Consider the following 20,537-nt stretch of genomic DNA (forward strand, 5'->3'; position numbering starts at 1 on the left):
TTCAGCTCAGGGCCTTAGGAGACTGTTCCAGCCTTGTTGAATGGGCTAAGGAGGATCTCTAACTCTGGAATCAGAAGACCTCAATCTGAATCTTACCACCCCCAACTGGATGATCTTGAACAGGGCAGACACTTCTTTTAAAATGCAAGAATTCTCTTTTCCTGACAGGGTTGTTAGGCTTTACTATGATAGTACGAGTAAACAGACTTCAGGAACTGTAAGAAGCCTTTCCAAGTAAGAGGTGTGATACGTCAGCCTGGATGAATAGCTTGTCTTCTTTGAGTTCCATCTATGAATTGAAGATAATAATCCTGACATGTCATGTGGTAGTTGGGAAGAAGAAATGAAACGATGCATGTAAACCATATGATGCATTAATGCACAGTACCGACAACACAGAATTCAGTGAACATGCTAGTTATTATCCAACACGACACTTCATTTTCAGTTTTCTGGCCCCTGATGGTAGATTTTTAGTAAATCTCTCGATGAGTGTCCCTAGGGAAAGGGTCTGAAATAAACTCTCAGAGGACAGAGAGAAGAGGATAAACTACCTCCTCCTCGCCCCGCCTCCTTCCCCATCACCCACTCCTTTAATCATTTCCTTCCTAACCCCACATTTCACAGACAGGAGACGGAGCAGAAGATTGCTAGTAACCTTGCTTTTAACCGCGATTCTGAGCTAAACCCTCTGTGCGGCGCGGCTGCGGAGCCGCCTCCACCCGCCAGGGGGCGCTCGACCGGGTGAGGACTCCCGGAGACGCCAGGCTCGCGGAGGCGGAGCCCGGCCCGGCAAGATGGTGCCGTCCACTCTTTTGCGGTCCTTCTCCAGGCTGCTGGCCCCGGCCAGGCTCCCGGGCAGCTGTGAGTATTCCTCCTTGTGCAGGCCGATCCGACCTCCCAGCCTGCCCTTACCAGGGTGAACTAAGCTCGCGGGAGCAGGGGGCGGCTGCAGCCCGGGCTCGTCCTGCCGTGACCTTCGCCGGCCGGAGCCCACGGCTACCTCCACCCCTTACTCGGCTCCCCATCGCCCTCCGCCGACCCTCCCCTGAGTGCCACCCGACCCCTCTGGTCTATGCGAAGGGACTTTGGGTTCTTCCGACCCACTCTTCACAGGAAGGGAGGCCCTCCCGGGGGCGCTTGTTAGACGCCCACTCCCGAATCTTCCGAGGGGTCCGCAAAAGCCAGTAACGAGGCTTTGAAGGCTCCTAGGGGCCAGGGGCGACCGGTCTGGCTCTGCTGGTGATCCAGGGCGTGTTACCTTACTTCTTTGAAACTGTTTCCTTGGCAGTTTAAGGGGTGGGGGGAAGGTGAAGGGAGAAGTAAATGCGATAATGTACGTGAAACGTTAGGTGTTTTTCCAGCAAGGCGACTAAGTTACAGATTTACAGACCTTCTGTCCCCTTTCAGCGCCGGCGCGGTCAAAGTTCTATGTTCGGGAGCCGCTACATGACAAACCTGACTGGCTCAAAGTTGGGTTGACCTTGGGCACTTCCGCCTTCTTGTGGATCTGTGTAAGTCGTACTTCCTTAGTCGTGTGACCCCAACGCAGCGGGGAGGAAAAGCATCAGCGTGAGATTGAATGTTGTGAGCTCATCTCCTCTGCGGTAGCATAGGGATATAATTGCTCATGACATATTTCTCCGTGAGGGAAATCCCAAGGACTAACAATTTCATGGGCATCCAGAAAATTTGATGAAGCTGAAATTTCTGTCATTCATTGTTACTTAGCATGGTTTTGTCATAAATGGCATTTTTACTACATGTTATCCTTTATTTTATTTCTTAATGGGAATGGAGATTGCTTGGGATTTTATGAAAGCACTTTTTTTTCAGATGCCATAAGGACAAACCATCAATGAACAAGCTAGTATACATTAAACCCCATTAGACTTCCAAAACGTGAGATTTTAATCATTGGTTTGTATAACACATTGTTCTCGAAATTGTACTTAGTATATATAGGTATGTAGCAATGTAGCAGCCTTTTTTTTTTTGTCTTTACAATATGTCAAATGCTTTACATGTAAAAACTCGTTTAATCTCAACAACACTATGTGGTAGGTACTGTTATTGTTGACCTTTAACAGATGAAGAAAACACTTGGAGAAATTAGTTTGCTGAATGCTGTTCTCTGTAACTTCAGAGCCAACTACACGAGACCAATTTATACCTTCATCATTTAAAGCTTTCCTAAAAAGGAGTTTGATTGCTGCTGAGAGCTCTTGACTGAAATTAAATCTTTAGGGGTGAAGAGGGTATAAGGGGACTAAATGGTAATGGAAAAAAATATAATGATTATATTTTCATTATTTTTATTTAACTCTTATTTTTCATTATTTTTAAAAGTGAAAATAAAAAAGAAATTAAATCTTTAATTGCAGTGAATGTCATCCTGTATCAACCATTGTTCCAGTTGTATATTCTGTCAGACAGTGGTTCTAAAAACAGTGGCTGTCTTCTGTGACATCTAGTTAATACACATATAGTGGGTGTTGGGGTTATTCATTCACTCATAGTATCAAATTTCTAAGGTTAGAAGTGAAATACCCACCACCCAGCCTGGACCCCATCTAATAAGCAAGTCCTGCTTTGTTGTGTTGGTTTAGCCCTTCTGTGGTAATACATCCCATTAACTACCCACTGAATGAAGTAATTTATTTGGCAAAAGTTAAATTTAAATTCTTACGGATTGCCTTGTCAAGTTGAGTATGTCAGATTGTAATGAACAAGCATACACTTTTCATAGTTTTTGGACTTTTGCATCTCCTAGCTTTTTATTTCTAACTAGAATAGTTATAATTTTTTAAATCTATCCTTGTTCCTTTGCAAAATATAAATATTAGTTAGCATCTTCCTCTTTAACTTCCAGGAATATTACATTTATAATTTTAATTTTTACCTTCATCTAGCTCATCAAGCAACATAGTGACGATGTTTTAGAGTATAAAAGAAGAAATGGGTTGGAATAAAGTTTTTAAATACTAATACAGTAAGTATGCAATTTTATAGAATGAATAGATGTTGCAAGTTAATTTGAACTCTTTAAATAATATATTTTGGTTGTTTTTTTTAAATTAAGCTTATGCTTTTTAGCACCTATATTCCTATCTGTGACACAATTATGAATTTTTAATACCTTGGCTCTAGCATCACTTATCATAATCATTTATAACTATTATGCTTTATGTTGAAAGACAATTATGTTTAAAAATGAAACCAGGCCCTGGTGGGGTGGCTCAGTTGGTTAGAACTTCATCCCAATACCTCAAGGTTGTGGGTTTAATCTCTGGTCAGGGCACATAAAAGAAGCCACCAATAAATGCATAAAGAAGTGGGACAGCAAATCAGTGCTTCTCTCTTTTCCCTCTCTCTCTCTAAAAATCAGTAAATGGAAATGTTTTTAAAAAGAATGAAACCAAAATCATATTATTTAATTAAATCTAATAGGGCTATACACAGTGCCTTCATGGCACTTATGATAAGTTATCATATGTGTATGTACTTCTTTTTTTTCTTTTTAAATCCTCACCTGAGGACATTTTCATTGCTTTTAGAGAGATAGGAAGGGAGGAAGAGAAACATTTATTGGTTGCCTCCCATGTGCACCCGGACTAGGGATTGAACCCACAACCCAGGTATATGCCCTAACTGGGAATTGAACCCACAACCTTTTGGCTATGGGACAACACTCCAACCAACTGAGCCACACTGGCACATATATATAATAATTTTGAAAATCTTTTAAAGAAATCCTGTATTAATCTTTTTATAAAATAAAAAATCACACTGAAAACCTCAATTTTCAGTAGATTAGGTTGATTAAATAAATAATTATATCTGCTGAGTAAAATAGTAATCATTAATGTATACGTTTTCCCCCATATTAACCCTCAAACTTAGCTTATTAGGGTTTGATTATCCAAAATTTTTAATTTTTTTTCACGTCACCTTGTTCGTATCACTACTTCAGTCAGCCAATCAAGAGATAAAAATGAAATATTTGAATCAAAAGCAAATGCTTTTGCTACTCTTTTTTTGTAGTTCAAATAAAATATTTTTTGCTATAACTTAAAATGAGGGGTTGATGCTCTTTGTGGATTTGTTTTCTAGACTTGCCTTGTGCTCTAAGGTGAATTATTTGCAGTGGTCTGATTTTAATATTTCTGCTGGTTAATGCTATAGTTTTAATTTTTTTTCTCTTCATTATAGGTATGCTCCATATCACAATTAAAGCCGTTCCAGTCTGTTGAGTTGTAAATGTGAGAGAAAAGTTATATGTGAATATATGTTATTAGCACTTGTGTTTTGCATCATTAAATGAAGAAAATAAAAATATTTCTGTATTCACATTGCATATATTGTGACAATATGTAGAAAATGTCAGTTCAAAGGTATATATTAGACATATTTCATTATGGAATGCACCATCTGATAACATAGTGAGTGGTAATTAAGGACCCATCAGTAAGAAAACCTATTAAGGAGATAGATTTAAAAAATGACTGCAGAAGGATTTGTTCCTTATATTAACCTTTAACTTCTAATCAAAACACTTATTTTTTAGTGTATCAGGGTGATAGAACTACTTTATTAATCTAAATACAAAAGAATCCAAATACTCTTTTCTTCTAGAGGAATCGTTTTTGGTTAAGTGAGAAAGTAAAGTTGAATCCTATTAGATAGAGTTTCTTCTCACTCCATTTGATTTTGAATGATTTTCACTTGGATGCCTTGTTGTGGCAACGCAAGCTTCTTGTCCCTTTTTACTAATATTACTTTCATCCAATGAATAGCAAACTCCTGACTGTTTCAAAAAAGAAAGGAGGAGGGGAAGAGTTAATAGACACAAATTAGAATACACTTCATTTATTCCTCATCAAAACTCTTTCTTGTGAATCAATTAAAGCTTGTTTATGTACCATTAACTTGTAATTTAAACACTTAGTATACCATACATTTAAAAATTCATTATTTCTGTCTCCATTCTGATGTTGAGTGGAAAGGTTTATTGCCTTATAATTGACTTTATGTATGTTTTGGCCAACACTTATTGTGGGAGATTCTTGTCATTACCTCGGGATGTCACTTCTGAAAATAAAATCATAGTTACATTATTTTGGGTAATTCTTTAATCCAAATTCAGTGAAAGACCAGATACAAGAGTAACTTAACTTTTGTCAATTTGGAGTCCTAGCCGGTGTAGCTGAAAGGACCTTAGGGGTCATGCATACCAAGCTCATAATTTTACAAGTGCAAAACCAAAGGCAAAGAATGATTTGTCCAACGTCACTGTGGTAAGTAGAATAATGGACCCCCAAAGATAACCATGTCCTACCCCCTGGAATATGGGTACATGTTAGGTTATATGGCAAAGGGGAATTAAGGTTGCAGGTAGAATTATGTTAGTTAATCAGCTGGCATTGAAATAGGGAGATTATCCTGGATTAGCTTGGGCCCACTGTAATCAGGAGGGTCCTAAATGGAAGAAGGAAGCAGGCGTGTGAGTGAGTGAAGCAGTATGAAGAAGTCAAGAGGCCATTGATACCTTTGAGGATATAAGGGGACCAGGAGCCAAGGAATGGAAAAGTCAAGGTCATACAACCCTGTTGTCACCTTGATTTTAGCCCATGGAGACCTGTGTCAGATTTCTCACCTACAAAACCATAACGCAATAAGTCTTTTGTGTTTTAAACTACTAAATTTGTTATCACAGCAGCAGAAAACTATTGTCACATGGCATAGAGACCAAGAAGTCAGCTATCAGCTCTTGTTCAAGGCACTTTCCACTAAAACACTTGAAATTCTGGAAGCTGATAGCCTTAGGTGAAAATAAAATATAACTGCAATAAACACCGTCTACTGTATGTCTGGTCTTGACAATACTTACCGTGTGGACTTGCATCTTGGTTGTTGCCTGTATAACTCCAGGGGGAGCCACTTGTGAAGACCAGGGCTATCTGAGAGAACTTCCTGCAGCGATGGAGATGTTCTGTCTGCTATCCTGCGCGGCAGCTGCTACTGCCATTTAGCTCCTGAGCATTTGGAATGTGATTAATGTGACTGGATTCTAATACCTAATTTTAGTTAATCTAAGTAGCCACAAGAGGCTGGTATTAGCACAGACATAGATTATCCTATGAGTAAGCACCTCCTGGAGTTGTGCTAATAGCGATGCTGGCAAAAAAAAAAAAAAAACTTTCTAAAATATTGAAACCTGACTGAAACTATGTTAAGCTATAAAAAGGCAAGGATACAGAAGGACTCACAGACCCAGACCATAGGAAGACATCTGGGCTCAGAAATAACTGGGGCCTGGGATTCAAATGCCATCAAGACTTCACTCTTCACTCTGCTGTCTGTAGCCGCTCCAGAGCCTCTGCATACAGACCTCTTCCCCAATCCACGTTGTAAAGAGTTGGCCACAGTCAATAGTTCCTGGGTTTACATTTCAGTTCAAGAGAGTCACTGGACTGAAAAAGAATCATTCTGATTCTAAATTCTCAAGAGGAACTATGGTCAAATGATGGATCCTTTCTTGTAAAAGGCTCCATGAAAAAGAGGATGCAGACAAAATGTAGTCATACATTAAATACAGTCAAGTTTTTTATTAGATCGAAATCACGGCCTTTTTTCAGATTTAGTGTGTGAGGTAGTCACATAAGTTATTAACTTGCCATGAAAAATAAAACAGTCTCTATAAAAATTTCAACTGTAAGAAGTTATGGGTTGAAAGATGTGTTGTCTTAATACCCCAGTATCTCAGAGCATGGCCTAATTTGGAAGTAGGGTCATTGTAGTTAAGATGAGTTCATATTGGAGTAGTGTGGGCTCTTAATTCAAGATGACTGGTGTATTTACAAGAAAAGACACACAGGGAAAAGACACACAGGTGGAGATGGATATTGAAATGCTGCATCTACAAGCCAAGGATTAGCAGCAAACATCAGAAGCCGGAAGAGGCAAGGAAGAGTTCTCCGCTACAGGCTTGGGAGGGAGCATGGCTCCACTAACACCTCGATTTCTCTAGAACTCTGAGCCTCTAGGACTATGAGAGAATAAATTTCTGTTTTAAGCCATCCAACTTTGTAGCAATTTGTTATGGTAGCCCTAGGAAAATAATACAGAAGTATTCAGAGTATCATGTTTATTTTGCTACGGAACAGAAAGTGCATAGATGGGGAGAGTACCAAGTGACCCCCAAGAAGAGTTGCAGAAGTTACCTTCTTGATTACCCTTCCCCCTTCATTTTATCTAAATATATTAGGCCATCAACAGGGTGCTCATCAGGACTTTCTTAATTGCTTGCTAATTTGTCTTCCTAGACACTCTTCTAAATTATTTCACTTTATATCCACATTGATCTGTTGAAAGTACAGGTCACAGCCTAAGAATTTAGTGCTAAGAAAAACAAAGCTGTTTCTAGCTTTCTGTGGAGTTTAGGAAATCGTTCATCTGTGAATATTGCTTTTAATTATATAGCACGTAAGCTCTGAATAAGTATGCTTAATATTACCAGTAAAGGACCCTTACCATATGTTTTCAAAACTAGTATCTTTGTTATTAGTTGCAGTTAGGTGGACGTCATCTTAAATAAGCCAAGTTATCTCTGACCCTAGCTTCTTGTTTTTCCAAGACCAAGAAAAATGTCAAGGATATGCTCAAGGGCAGCATTGTGGACAATGTGACTAACAGCTGGGAAACTATTGCCCAAGCCTCACATAGTCTTCTGCAGCGAAGGCCCAATGTTAAAATTCTCTCAGGTTTGGGAGAAACAGCTTGCCACAGAGTGAATTTGACAACCCACAAGCATGTCCTCTCTTGAGAGATGTTTCAAGATGTGAAAAAAATTTGCCATCAAAATGGAAAGCTTCATGTCTTCCAGGAGCAGTAGAGTAGGAAGAAAATTCCCCTCCATCCAAGGGACAGGAGCCTTTAGCTAAGATGAAAAGGGATTTGGAAAGTGACACTATTTCTCACCATTTTTGCCTTTCCCAGCTGGGAGGCCACATCTAATCTAAAGGACATGATAAGCTCCCCACTGGGCTGTACCATCCATCAGATGTGGATGGTCGGATACAATGGGTCCTGTCCTGTACACTGAAAAGCTGCAGGACAAAGCCAGGGAGCCTTGAGCTCTCATTTATGCTTGAAGTGGAATCAAGAGCTGCCTCCTCCAACTGGCTGAGCACGTTTCACACCTGATGTGCCTTAGGGCTCCACATTTTACACAGGCCAGTAAATCAGACCTGGTATCTGACTCCCAAACTCATCCTGTTAACCACACTATTAGACTACCTTGATTTTTCTTGCATATGTAGCAATGATAATCAGCATTCCCCCACCTACTCGTAAGAATTATGAACAACAAAAATAGGTATGACGATACTTGAGAAAAATTTTTACAACCCTGTGTTATTTTTGTATTGTTTAAACCAGTTTGGTTGTAACCAAAGGCCTTAGATTACATTTATGATTGATGCCTGGCCAGAGGTTTCTTTGTGATCATTGACCCCACTGATGGTGGGCTTGGTTCAGTGTCTCTTGAGCCTGATACTTTACCCTCTGTGACAGCAGAAATCATATCTTACTCATTAAAGAATGCCCTGGAACAGTGCCTACCATTATACTGAATAAATGTTTGTAAAATAAATTATAAGCAAACCCCCAGCATCTAGCTCGGTCCCTAGCATACCATAGGCATTTTGGCAAATACAGTTTGATAGCACCTGGGAATGAGGTAGAAGACTTCAGACCATACCCAGACCCCAGTCTACAACTGAGTTCTGAAGGGGAGCCTAAAATAATGTCCTAGGAGCCATCATCATTTGCAGATGTTCATGCAAGAAGAATTATTTTGGGGGGAGCTTCCAACACATTAAAAAAATATAATGCATGCAGTATAAATGCCTTGCTGCCTTTGACAATTCCTCTCCCTAGCAACCAAATCAAAATCCAGCCCTAAGTACAAGAAGGAAAGAACGAGCAGTAGTGGTAGACAGATTTGTTTTCTTGTTTTTGGATTTTAAATCTGGTCGCTCCAAACTTGGGTGGTTAGGAGTGCTCTGGATTGATTTGGTTTTATGTATTCATCTGTTTTAGCTACCACAGTTCATTAAGCATTCTACACCATCAGTGAGATAGCTAATCCCTCCTTGCAGGGGGATGTGTACCTTGTGTTGGTCAAAGGTAGCAAGTGTACCAATCTTCGTTTTGTTACTTTCAGAACTACTGAACGACTTGGTGGAGGGTACAGGTCTAGCCCCTTGTGCTGCGTAGAAGTCTAAACTTGACCTCTTCTTACCTGCAGATTACCTAATTGCTCTTCTTAAGTGTTCAATCCCTAGGAATAGCTAGCTGCTGTTAGTATCAGAAAATCAGTTCTGACTGTTGGTTTGTACTCCTCAAATGAAAGCATGTTAAATATTATTAGAACTCTGTTCAGAACTAGAATCTCCAAAGAATGTTTAGTTATCAAGTAGTAAATGAGCAAATACTTTGTCTGCAACATGCCTTAGAGAACTTGGAACTAGAAAAAGGATGTTCACGTCCTTTTTTATTTTTTAAATGATCATTAATTCCTAGACATTTCCCCCCCCCCCCCGCCCCTGTTGTTTGCTAAAGGGATAATTGCCACATCCCTCAGAGGGATGGAATAAGAATTAAAGGAGAGAGTAAGTGGAAGTGCTTTGTAACTGTAATGTGCCAAACACACGTAAGGGATTATAGCGGGGCACGGTCCCTACCAAAGATTATTCATTTTAAAAATGTTGTAAATGATTGGTTTTCATATTCAAACTCCGACAAATTGTTGTAGCCACAATGAGTCAAGTGATTGAAATCTGGGTGAAGAAATTAATAACAGCATTTTTAGTTGATGTTGAAATACTAGTTTCACATCTCAGAAGAATACACAGCATTTGGGGGGTTCATATTTAAAGTCGTTGTATATTTAAAGTGCATTGCTTGGAGAGTCAGCCATTGCCTGGGGACTTGACGATTCTGAACATCACGCAGTGCACTGGAGCTACCCCTCTCCCCGCTCCCGTTCCACTCCTACGAGAGCTAACGGAGTGCGTGATATAAAGTGGGTTCGTATTTCATCCTGCATGATAAACCAAGTGTATGCCGTATTCTGGATGCGAACCCCGAAACATTTCCAGCCTTCACTGAGGAATCCCACCTAGCGCGACAGTACCGGGCAGACAGGTGACAGCGACTTCTTGGTTTCCTATCCTGTTTCTCAGATACCTCCAACAGCTTCTTGGACCTCTGAGACAGCCACAGAGTCTGGAGACTGGGTCAAGGGAGGACGGTCCGGACAGAGGCCGCCCGGGAGGGGCTGGGACCCTGGCCCAGCCCCTCTCGGGGGCGTGGCTCGCCCACACTCACCGCGCCTCGCAGAGTGCAGACCTCGACCGCAGAGGCTGCGGCGCGCCGGGCTGTGGGCACGATGTATCTCCGCAGGGCGGTCTCTAAGACCCTGGCGCTGCAGCTGAGGGCGCCCCCCAGCCCCGCGCCGCTCCGGAAGGACGGTGAGTGCTAGGCGCCGGCCCGTGAGTCTCTTCCGCCGTCCAAATGAAGAGGACAGGAGACTTGTGCGCTGATCCCGCGGGAGCCCCTAGACCAGTCTGCCCCCGGTGGGGCAAAACCGACCCAGAGCAGCATAAGCCTGAGTTGGCGGGAGGAGTGGTTGGGGAACGGGGAAGGGTAGCGGGGAAGACGCCCCGAAGTTCTTGGAAACTTAGAGTAGGGAACCTTTCCAGAGCGGCTTCTGAATACGGACTACACTTCCTCGGTTCAAATCTCGATCTTACTCAAGTGCTTTAACCTCAGTTTCCTCATCTGTAAAATGGGGACTATATAGTTGAGTTTTAAAGGGTTAATGTGTAGTTAACGCGCTTAACAAAATGCCTGGCTAATGTACTCTCGGCTTACCATTTTTATTACTATAGGGACCAATCCACTCTCCAAGTTCGTGGGGGAAGTGGAGGCTTGGGGAGGAGGGGTGGTGGGCACTGGTCAGCGAGCCCGGCAAGGCGCAGGACGGAGTGCAGCCCCAGTGGAAGCTGGTTTAGACTCTGAAGTGAATAAATTCAAGACTTGGACGGGGCGCAGCAGCCTCAACGCACGAGCCTGGGCCCTGGCATCCCCCGGCGACGAAACGGCTTTCGAAGCCCTTTCCTTGGCAGCTGCGCATAGACCTGGAGCTGTCCAGCTGTTTGCCTCCATCGTCAGTGTGTATCTATCACCGTTAGATGTGCGAATTCTTGGGTAAAGAGAGCGTATTCAGAAATTTCCTAGCGGGGAAGTTGCACAGAGAGCTAGAAGCCAGGCACCAATGCGCCTAGCCGCGTGTCTGGGACGCCGTAGATGCTCAAGTGTGACCGTGGGAGGATTTGTCAGTCGCTCCAGGTTCGCGCTCGGATGCGGCTCTGCCCCAGCCGGCTCTTTCCGACTCCTCATCAACCTCTCCTCCCTTTTTTCGTGCCCATGGATGGGAGTTCTGCTCCTAGATCACTTCGTAGAAAGTTCTCAGTTCTCCCTTCACGTCGTCCCACTTCCTAAGGATTGTCACGTAGCTTTAGCCCAGCTTGTGCATTTGAGCCAGAGAGAAAGACGTTCTTGCGGAAAACTCCGTGGGCCTCCCTTCCCCCACTTCGAGGAGCCCTGTGCTCGTGATGGCGGTGGGAGGGAGGGAAGGTCTGTCCAACTAGCTTTATTTTTCTCTTAAAACGCTGGTGGGAAGAAGTCGCCTTATAAGTAACAGAAATAAGGCATCTTCGTTTTCTTTGGTCTTTATACCGAGTAAGATAGAGCCTTTTTTTCCCCCCGCTGATGAAATGGAGAAGCCATTCATCTTAACCTTCTGAAGGTAGAGGGTTCTTGTGATGGGCGTGGGGCAGGAAGAAAGATGAGAGCCAATGACCTGGCCTTTCACGCCCCTTACCTGTGTGCATCCCCCGCGGTCATCGCGCACCTGCTTGTGTGTGTGTGTGTGAGCGCGCGCGCCTGCAGAGGGTTCAAATAATTTCCCCTTTACCTTGGGGCAAAGGAAAAGTGGTTTACATTTTCTAAATAGGTAGTTCTCAATTCTGGTTGTAGCAGTGCTGATCTCTCATTTTCACCTAATAACTTTTCTGTAGCACTGATTTGCTTGTCTGTTTGAAGAACCGTTATTGACTGGAAATTTGGCTTCAGTCGTGGACATCAATTAGCCTTTTATTGGTTCTTTGTGCTCTGACGAAAAATAAAATTGTTTCAGTTTTATTGAAGGATAAAATTGTAACTGCCTCATCAAACTTTGTTCTCGGGTTTTTCCTTTTAAAAATGTAACTTTTTAATGAATGAACAATTTAGGTTTATAATAAATCATTGGAAAAAAAACACAGAAAGGCAAAATAGAACTCATATGTAATTCTACTCTTCATTGAATACAGTTATTTACATTCTAGTATATACAGTATTCCAGATCTTTTCCCCCCTCCTGCATTTTTTTCCCTTATGCACAAATCTGGGATAGTCCTGTGTAGGTTATTTTGATATAACTTTGCACTTAATATATTGTAAATATTTTCTCAAGAAAGTAAACATTCTTCTGGAAAAATTAGGATGTCTATTTTTCCCCATTGTATGAGTATGCTAAAATTCGTCCAACTAATCCTTATTGAATATTTACTTCCAATTTCGTTGCTCTTTTAAATAACTGCCATAATTGTATTTGTATTTACATCTTTAATTAAATCTCTAATAATTTTCTTTCTTTCTATTAAAAAATCTTTCTGATATTTATGTCTGGTTGACAACTATAAAACTTACATATTTTCTATTTAATAACAGATGTATTTTAAACCAAAAAAAAGCCCTCTGCAGGTCAGCACCGTAATCTCTTATCATAGGCTATTTGGGCGCATTTGTAGGGAAAATATTTTTTCCCTAACAGATGGACATTTATACTCAAACTAAGACCATATATGTGAATTTGTCCAGTTTTGGCACTACAAATATTTGAAATCAGTGCCAATTTCTAGCCCCCACACCGCGATCCTCTCTCCTCAGGCCACAGCAGTCCCTCGCCTTCCCCAGACACACCACTTCTGCCTCCAGGGCAGCGTCCCTCCCCTTCGTGATCTGACGCACTCCTGCTTTCCTTCAAAGCTCAGGCCTTGTCAATTGTCACAGCTACCCGGAGCCCATTGGCTGAGTTTTTTACTGCGTTTTCACACTGTTCTTGCAGCTTCTACTTATATCGATGACACCATTTATCATACTGCATTGAAATTATTGTCCACAGCTATCTGTCTGAACATCTGGTCCTTCTTGTAGACTGTGAGCTCCTTGAGGCCAGGAGCCTGTGTGTCTTGTTCACAGTTACATCCTTAATGCTTCTGAGAATGCCAGGCACATCATAGGTACTCGACTGTATTTGTTGATGGATAAAAAAGTTTACATTTTTACCTCTAAAATAAAGAATTTCAGCCATGTGAACTTTAAGCTCCTTCTAGCTTTAAGTCTATTATAAATATCCAATTGCCTTAAATTGCTTGCTTAAACCATACTTTCTTGCATTTCAACTATAATTCCAGGAAATATGGTATACACAAATTCCAGCACACAGAGTAAATATATTTGAATATAAGAACACAACACTTTTATCTGTTAGTTTGTACAGAATTGTACTTCTATTTCAGATATGATCTTCTTGCAACATTTGTCTTAAAAAAGCTTCTCACTGCCCGTCTTTAAAGGCTTTATATTAGAAAAATATATCTACATTTGTGTTATAGACTTACAAAAGTGTGTTCATTTCAACATAAATGTTGTATTTAACATATAAAATTTAAATACAAATATATTTAATTCATTTTTTTTGAAAAACTGTCTTTTCCTCTACACACTGTGGTGGAGTACGTACAGTAAATGGATTTCTTCTGCTTATATGCATCTTGTTTGATTTGAAAATTGTTTAATGCTTTTGTCATTTCTCCTCACCCATGCCTGCCAAGAAAAAGCCTCATGCTAAGCATCAAAATGACAGGTTCATAAGTACTTGTCGAATTAGGTTGGGGAAATGTCAAGTGGAATTATAACCACACCTCGTAATGCCATATTCCCTTAAGCTCAAATCACTTGATGTTAATAGATTCTAGGTTCACCGAACAGAGTTGTTTTTTTTTAAGACATAATTATGTGAAATAGTTTTGCTTCAGTGGCGGAGCTAACTGTGTTTGAACTTGTTTTCCTAGCACCTTTTCGCTGGATGTCATCTAAAAAGTTTCCTGGGCTGCCTGGATCAAATGTAATCTACTGCCTGGTTGTAGGTGTCACGGTCAGCGCTGGTGGATACTATGTGAGTGTTCGCCCACGGAGTTCAGGGTTTCATGTATTGCACAAGCTGCGGTAAACTCGAAGCAACATTCAGGTCAGGACAAGGGATTCTGAGAAAGGCCCAGGTCATTTTAATTATTTGAGGGTCTGGATAGATTAAAAAACATAATGCCAGGCTGGCTTGTGAAACTTGTGGTATATTTTAAATGCTTATGTATAATAAACAACATGACTTGGAAATAACTTCCAAGGTCTAAATTTGAGGCCCTTTCTTCTAAAGGCCTTTCTTTTACTCTGTGTTTGACTATGTTAGTTTTGGAAAAGCTAGGTTCCCTGGGCCACCGAGGAGTGCGACTTTTTCTATTATCACCATCTCTTCAATTCTGCTTAAAGTAGTTTATTTTTCTCATCTTGTGTTCTAGCCCTTGAATAGTAAGACTGATGTCCCTCGGGATGTCGCTGCTGGGATGGTCAGCTCAGGGATGTGAACTTCTGCACAGGGTCCGCACTGGTGTACTGAGGACTGAGGGTGCTCACTCCGCGTACTGGTCCTTTAAGCTGTCTTTGCTGTTCTATCTGCTGTGCTTGTTTTCAGTTATCTTTGACCCCTGTGAGAGCATGTGTTTCTTTCCTTCTTTATGGATTCTAAAAGGAAATAAAAGAGTAGATGATGTGCATTGCTTTTTCTTCTTTGAATTGTATGTACCTTTAAATTTGGCATGATGAATATAAACCATGACCAAAAAAATGCTCAAGAAATAAGCTTAATCACACATTTGCTTTCAGACTTATAGGACAGTAACATCAAAGCAAGGCAAACACATTGAACCTGTAACAAATTTGAAAGAAAAAACCAAAGCAGAGTTACAGCCACTTCCAGGTAAGGTGAATCTATTATTATTATTTTTTTTTCCTTAAGGCTCTGATGTTTACCATCTTAGCCTAGCAATGAATACTGTTTGCTTTGGGCTTCTTTACTAACTTAATCCAGAACGGCTCTGGGTGGGAGTTGGTCCTGAAAGGGAAAACCCAACCAAAACCTAGAGAATATTGTTGTATGTTTTGGATGAGTGCATTTAATAAATGGAACCAGTTTGCACTGGTACTGCTGACCAGCAGTTTTGACTTCTTTGTGTGGAAATGTTACTTTTCCCTCACCCAGATTACCATTCATGCAGGCATAATTGTAGTATCTGCCTCTCAGCAGCCTGACCTCTCCTTTCACTCATTATTCTCTTAAATCATAAAACTAATTTTTGTTTCAGTTTTGGCTAAGACCATCTGGGTATCTTTGCCTGAAGTACACGTGACATTAGTAAGAATCGGTCATGCCTGTTGAGTCCCTCAGTTGATCTGATTAATAAAATGGCAACTACAGGAACAGAAACTTTCTATTTTTACCCTAATAAATATTTCTTGCCTTAAATTGCTTGCTTCAACCATACTTTCTTCCATCTCAACTACAATACTATTATTATCAATTATTGTGATGATTATTTTGTGACAGAGATAATAGCTGCTCATGGACCAGTTTTAACCTTTCAGTCACGACAACAATAAGAAACATAATGTCACTAGTAAACATTATTGAATATAATCATAAGAAGGCTGATTATAATAATAAAATGCAGCATTCCCATAGTATTTTAGTGGTTTTGAATCCCCTTTTACATAATTTTATTCAATCCTCACAATAGGCCTCTGAGATAGATATTATCAATATCCCCCAATTTACCGATGACAAAACTGAGGGTGAGAAGATTCCTCAGAGTCATTGGCTAGTAAGTTGGCTACTTTTCTATGCTATCTCACAATGGGTTGGTTCTTTATTCTTCTGGGTTTTGTGTTTTGTTTTTTTTTTTGTATTTGAATAAATAACATATGTAAATTCTTTTTAAAAGTTCAGCATGTTGAAAGGGTTTGCAGAAAAGTCGATTGTCCCATTTTCCCTCCCCAGAGGCAACCAATAATACCAGCTTCTCGGAATCCTCCTGGAGAGAATCCTTGCAAATATAACTACCTGGGCATATAGGTTACCCTCCTTCTGCCCTAATACAAACGGTATTAAACTGTATGCATTGCTCTTTTCCTTGCTTTTTTCACTTAACAGTCTACCTTCAAGGACATTACATCCCAGTGCTTATAGCTCTGTCTCTCTTTTTTAAGTGCCTGCAGTGTTCCACTGTCTTCTCATGCTCTTTCAATTAATATTATCCTTTGCCTAATGGACTAAATCTTAAAGGTGAAAAAGAGAACCTTGTGGAAGCGGAGATAGCAAGTTCCGAAGCCCCTGAAGTATCTTCAGTGGAAGCTCGGGTGATCGATGCTGAAGAAAGTTCAGATGCTACAGCCGCAGCGGCAACAGAGGCTTCAGCCTGGCCGGACGCCTCGCAGGCTGCGCGGGTGGAGGCCCCCGCCGTCGCGCCGGGACCCGGGCCGGGGGTTCCCCAGGCCGCCAGGGGCGGAACCGCCGAAGTCGGCACCGCGGCGACCTCGGAGGCGAGCAGCGCGGCTCCGGATGAAGCCGTTGCCATCGATAATGATAAAAGTACAACAGAGGACGAAAGCGCCGATGAATGTGCTGAACATGAAGAAGGAAATTCTCCAGTTGAGTCAGACTCCTCTGCTGGGGATGATTTACAGGAAGCAGCCAGGGTCGGCTGCTGAGGCCGCCCCGGCTCAAGACTAATCTCACGCAGATTGTCACTTCAGCAAAAAACGCCATAGAGACTGATAGGTGCTTTTGTAGTTTTAGTCATCTTAGGGTTTTTTGGGGTGTTTTTTTGTTTTTTTTTTAGGTTTCTTTTCTAGAAAACTTTGTCGTGCCTTGAAGACTTTCGGTATCTACTTGATAGGTTTCAGGATTGAAAAATTTGCGATTTTATGTGTCTGAAGTTTTCTAGTCTCTGAGGTCAGAATATGACATTGCAGCAAAGAGCTGCAAAGACTTTCATCTTTGGATTTAAGTTTGACATCATAAGAGTTAAGCTATCTATGCAACCTGCATTCACTTAAATTTTGCTCCACCATTAGCTTACTGTAATGTATGTGAACCTAGATTCTTGAGTTTTGATTTGAACTCAAATAAAATTCGAATATCTTTAGTGCTTCTATTTGTATTCACTAATATTTATATGTATAAATAATACAGTATATATTAACATACACACACATAATGTCACACGAATATTGCAATGTCATCTAAGAAATCACATAATCTAAGGAGGACTCTGTATATAGCAACATGTGGTCTTTGTCTTTGGTAGACTTCCCTCCTAATCCCAGGATGAATCACCGCAATTCTAGGTGCTTTATTGAACCACAATAATGTCCACTAGAAGTCTTTCAAACCGGAATTTCCTCACTTAAAAAAAATACATTTTTTTCTTAACATTTTATTGTAGAAAACTTCAAACAAAAGTATAGGGAACAGGATAAGAAATCATGTGCTCTACATGCAGATTTATTGCTCTTGGCAAACCTGATATTCACAGCCCTACCCACTTATCTTCTACCACAACCACTGCCTATATGTAATAACAGTAACAATAATAATTTTCTAGTACTACTAATTATCTAGTCAGTGATCAAATTTCCTCAACTGCCTCATAAAGGTTCCCCCACTTCAGGTTTTTTTTTAAAAATCAGAATCCAATTAAAGTCCTCACACTGCAATTGGTCAACATACTCTTAAGTCCCTTTTTCTATAGGTTCTCCCTCCATCTCCCCTTTGCAATTTAATTTTTAAATAAACTGGGTCATTTGATCTGTAGAATTTTTCACAGTCTGGGTTTTGGTTATTGCAACATGTGGTTTTTGTTTTGTCTTAACATCCCTAGTTCCTGGTTACACTGATATACAGTTCATACAGGAAGGATAAAATAAGTACTTTGAGCTTTATTTCTAAAACAATAAGATGGCATTCTCCATAAGTGACCAGTAAGTTATTTTTAGCATCATTATAAACTCAGCAATTTAAACATAACTTATGCACTTCAATCAATTGCAGTTATTACCCTTACTAATACTCAAGTTCTCCATCAGTGACAAATGGGAGATTCTTCAAGTGGTCTTCTGAATCCTTTTGACTTAACGCTCACTCATACTCTTGAATCTCATCCTTGCTTTCTGGTATAAGATGTAAATATCCTACCCCAGACCTGAAATCAGCAGGAGCCCTGCTTCTTTTTACTATGATTGTAATATTCCTGTCAGAGTGTATTTTCAAACATTGGAATTTTGATCATGTGATAGGTGAAAAATATCTCAGTGTAGTTTTAATTGGCATTTCCTTTATTAAGAATGAGGTTGAGCCCTGGCTGGGGTGGCTCAGTGGACTAAGCACTGGCCTGCAAACCAAAAGGCCACTGGTTCAATTCCAGTTCAGGACACATGCCTGGGTTGCAGGCCAGGGCCTTGGTTGGGGGCGTGCAAGAGGCAATTGATCATTGTATTTTTAGCATATGGATATTTCTTTACCTCTCTTTCTCCCTCCCTTCCCCTCTTTCTCAAAATAAATAAATAAAATCTTTTTTTAAAAAAAAGTGAGGTTGAACACTTTTTCATTTGGTTAAAGTCCATGTCCATTTCTTTTTCTGAAAACTATCTGTTCATATCTCTAGTGAATTTTTTAGTGTTGTCAATACTTTCCTATTCTATTTTTTTAGAAGCTCCTTATGTACAGAGATGGTAAACTTTTGTCTCTGATACAAATTATAAATATTTTTCTAATTTGTCATTCATCTTCTTACTTATGATGCTTTTTGTAGTGCAAGAAATTTTTAATTTTTAGGTAATAAAATTCCTGGTTATTTCTGAATTTTGAGCCCTCGTTAGTGTAGCAAATTGGGAAAACATAGCCACAAATTCTTCTCCTATATGCACAGTCTTGTAAAGTGTGCCTTTCTATCTCTTCCCATCAAAAAATTGAGATTATTCCACCCCCTACAATGTGGGCTTGCCTTGTACTTTTTTCTTTTTAAGACTTACTTATTTTTAGAGAGGTGGGAAAGTAGGGAGAAAAAGGAGAGAAACATCAAAGTGAGATAGAAACATTGGTTGCTCTTCTATGTGTCCCCACCCCGGGGGACCAAACCTGCAACCCAGTCATGTGCCCTGACTAGGAATCCAACTGGCAGCCTTTCACTTTGCAGGGTGATGCCCAACCAACTGAGCCACACTGGTGAGGGCTTGCCTTGCATTTTGACAGAATCTTGTGAAAATCATCTTGGGAGAGTTCGCATACTCTTGGACCCCTGATACCACCATGTGAAGAAGCTTGGGTTTGAATCCACGAGAATGAAAGACCATATGGAGAGAGAGGCCCCACCTACAGCTTGGTCATCCCAGGCCATCCGGCTCCAGGCTTGAGGACAACTGTAATCACCTGGACCCAGGCACAATCAGAAAAGAACCACCCAACCGAACACAGGCCAGATTTCTGGGCCACATAGTTGTGAGCAAATAAGATGGCTGTGTATTAGGCCATGAGAACGGGGGAGTTTAAGCAGCGACATGTAGTTGAGATAGGAAATAAGACCTAACTTTGAATTTGGCGCAGACTTGCCTTCATATTGTCGCAGTTTCACATTCCTCAACAGGGGTGAAGAAAGCACAGGTGTGCCCAGCAGGCCCAGAGTCTTCTGGCTTTACCTCCTGGCCGCTGCTGCCTTTTCAAAAACTTTTGTAGAACTGCTAAATGTCCAGTGTGACTGCATGCTGAAGGTTTCTTTTTTCCTTTTACCATTCAGTGGGTATTTAAAATAATCCTTTGAAGCAGCAGCTATCACATCCACAAGCAACTTACATTTTATTAACCTTTTTCAACTTTAACAAGCAATGTAATGTAAGTTTAACAACAGTTTCCATTGGCAGCACTTTTATTATCAGACCACTGATTGATTTCAATAAAATAAAAAATATGCATTAAAAAGAGACCTTGGAATAGAGTTTGGGGCCCAGAATGTGAAACCCAATGTAAAAGCTAAACACTGGCAGCAGAGTCCGATAACCATATTATTTCTCTTGATGAAGACTGGGATGTAAAGGAAGACTAAGTTTACAAAAATGCAGTGTACGTTCTAAGGAGACAAGGACATTTAACAATCACTTTACATTTAAAATTAAATTATTACTTTGAATTTAAGTATTATTTTAATTGTTGAAAGAAATGTATGGCACAATTGTGGGCAATGGAACTGAGATAACGG

The 20,537-nt window shown here is 40.6% G+C and overlaps 2 protein-coding genes across 2 annotated transcripts; both read left to right on the plus strand.

The window, feature by feature from the left end:
* The first annotated feature begins 755 nt into the window (after window positions 1-755).
* On the plus strand, window positions 756-4,336 carry NDUFC1 (NADH:ubiquinone oxidoreductase subunit C1). Its single transcript, XM_054563071.1, has 4 exons — window positions 756-864; window positions 1,411-1,514; window positions 2,913-2,992; window positions 4,213-4,336. The coding sequence occupies exons 1-3, from the start codon at window positions 798-800 to the stop codon at window positions 2,970-2,972; spliced, it is 231 nt and encodes a 76-aa protein (XP_054419046.1). The 5' UTR covers window positions 756-797; the 3' UTR covers window positions 2,973-2,992; window positions 4,213-4,336.
* Window positions 4,337-10,453: 6,117 nt separating this feature from the next.
* MGARP (mitochondria localized glutamic acid rich protein) lies at window positions 10,454-16,995 on the plus strand. Its single transcript, XM_054563084.1, has 4 exons — window positions 10,454-10,535; window positions 14,247-14,350; window positions 15,115-15,208; window positions 16,571-16,995. Exons 1-4 carry the CDS (start codon window positions 10,454-10,456, stop codon window positions 16,993-16,995), a joined length of 705 nt encoding a protein of 234 aa, XP_054419059.1.
* Window positions 16,996-20,537: the final 3,542 nt, after the last annotated feature.

This window comes from Pteronotus mesoamericanus, unplaced genomic scaffold (genome assembly GCF_021234165.1).
Source record: "Pteronotus mesoamericanus isolate MK-2021 breed Mesoamerican mustached bat unplaced genomic scaffold, CSHL_Meso_final contig_163, whole genome shotgun sequence".
Lineage (NCBI taxonomy): Eukaryota > Metazoa > Chordata > Mammalia > Chiroptera > Mormoopidae > Pteronotus > Pteronotus mesoamericanus.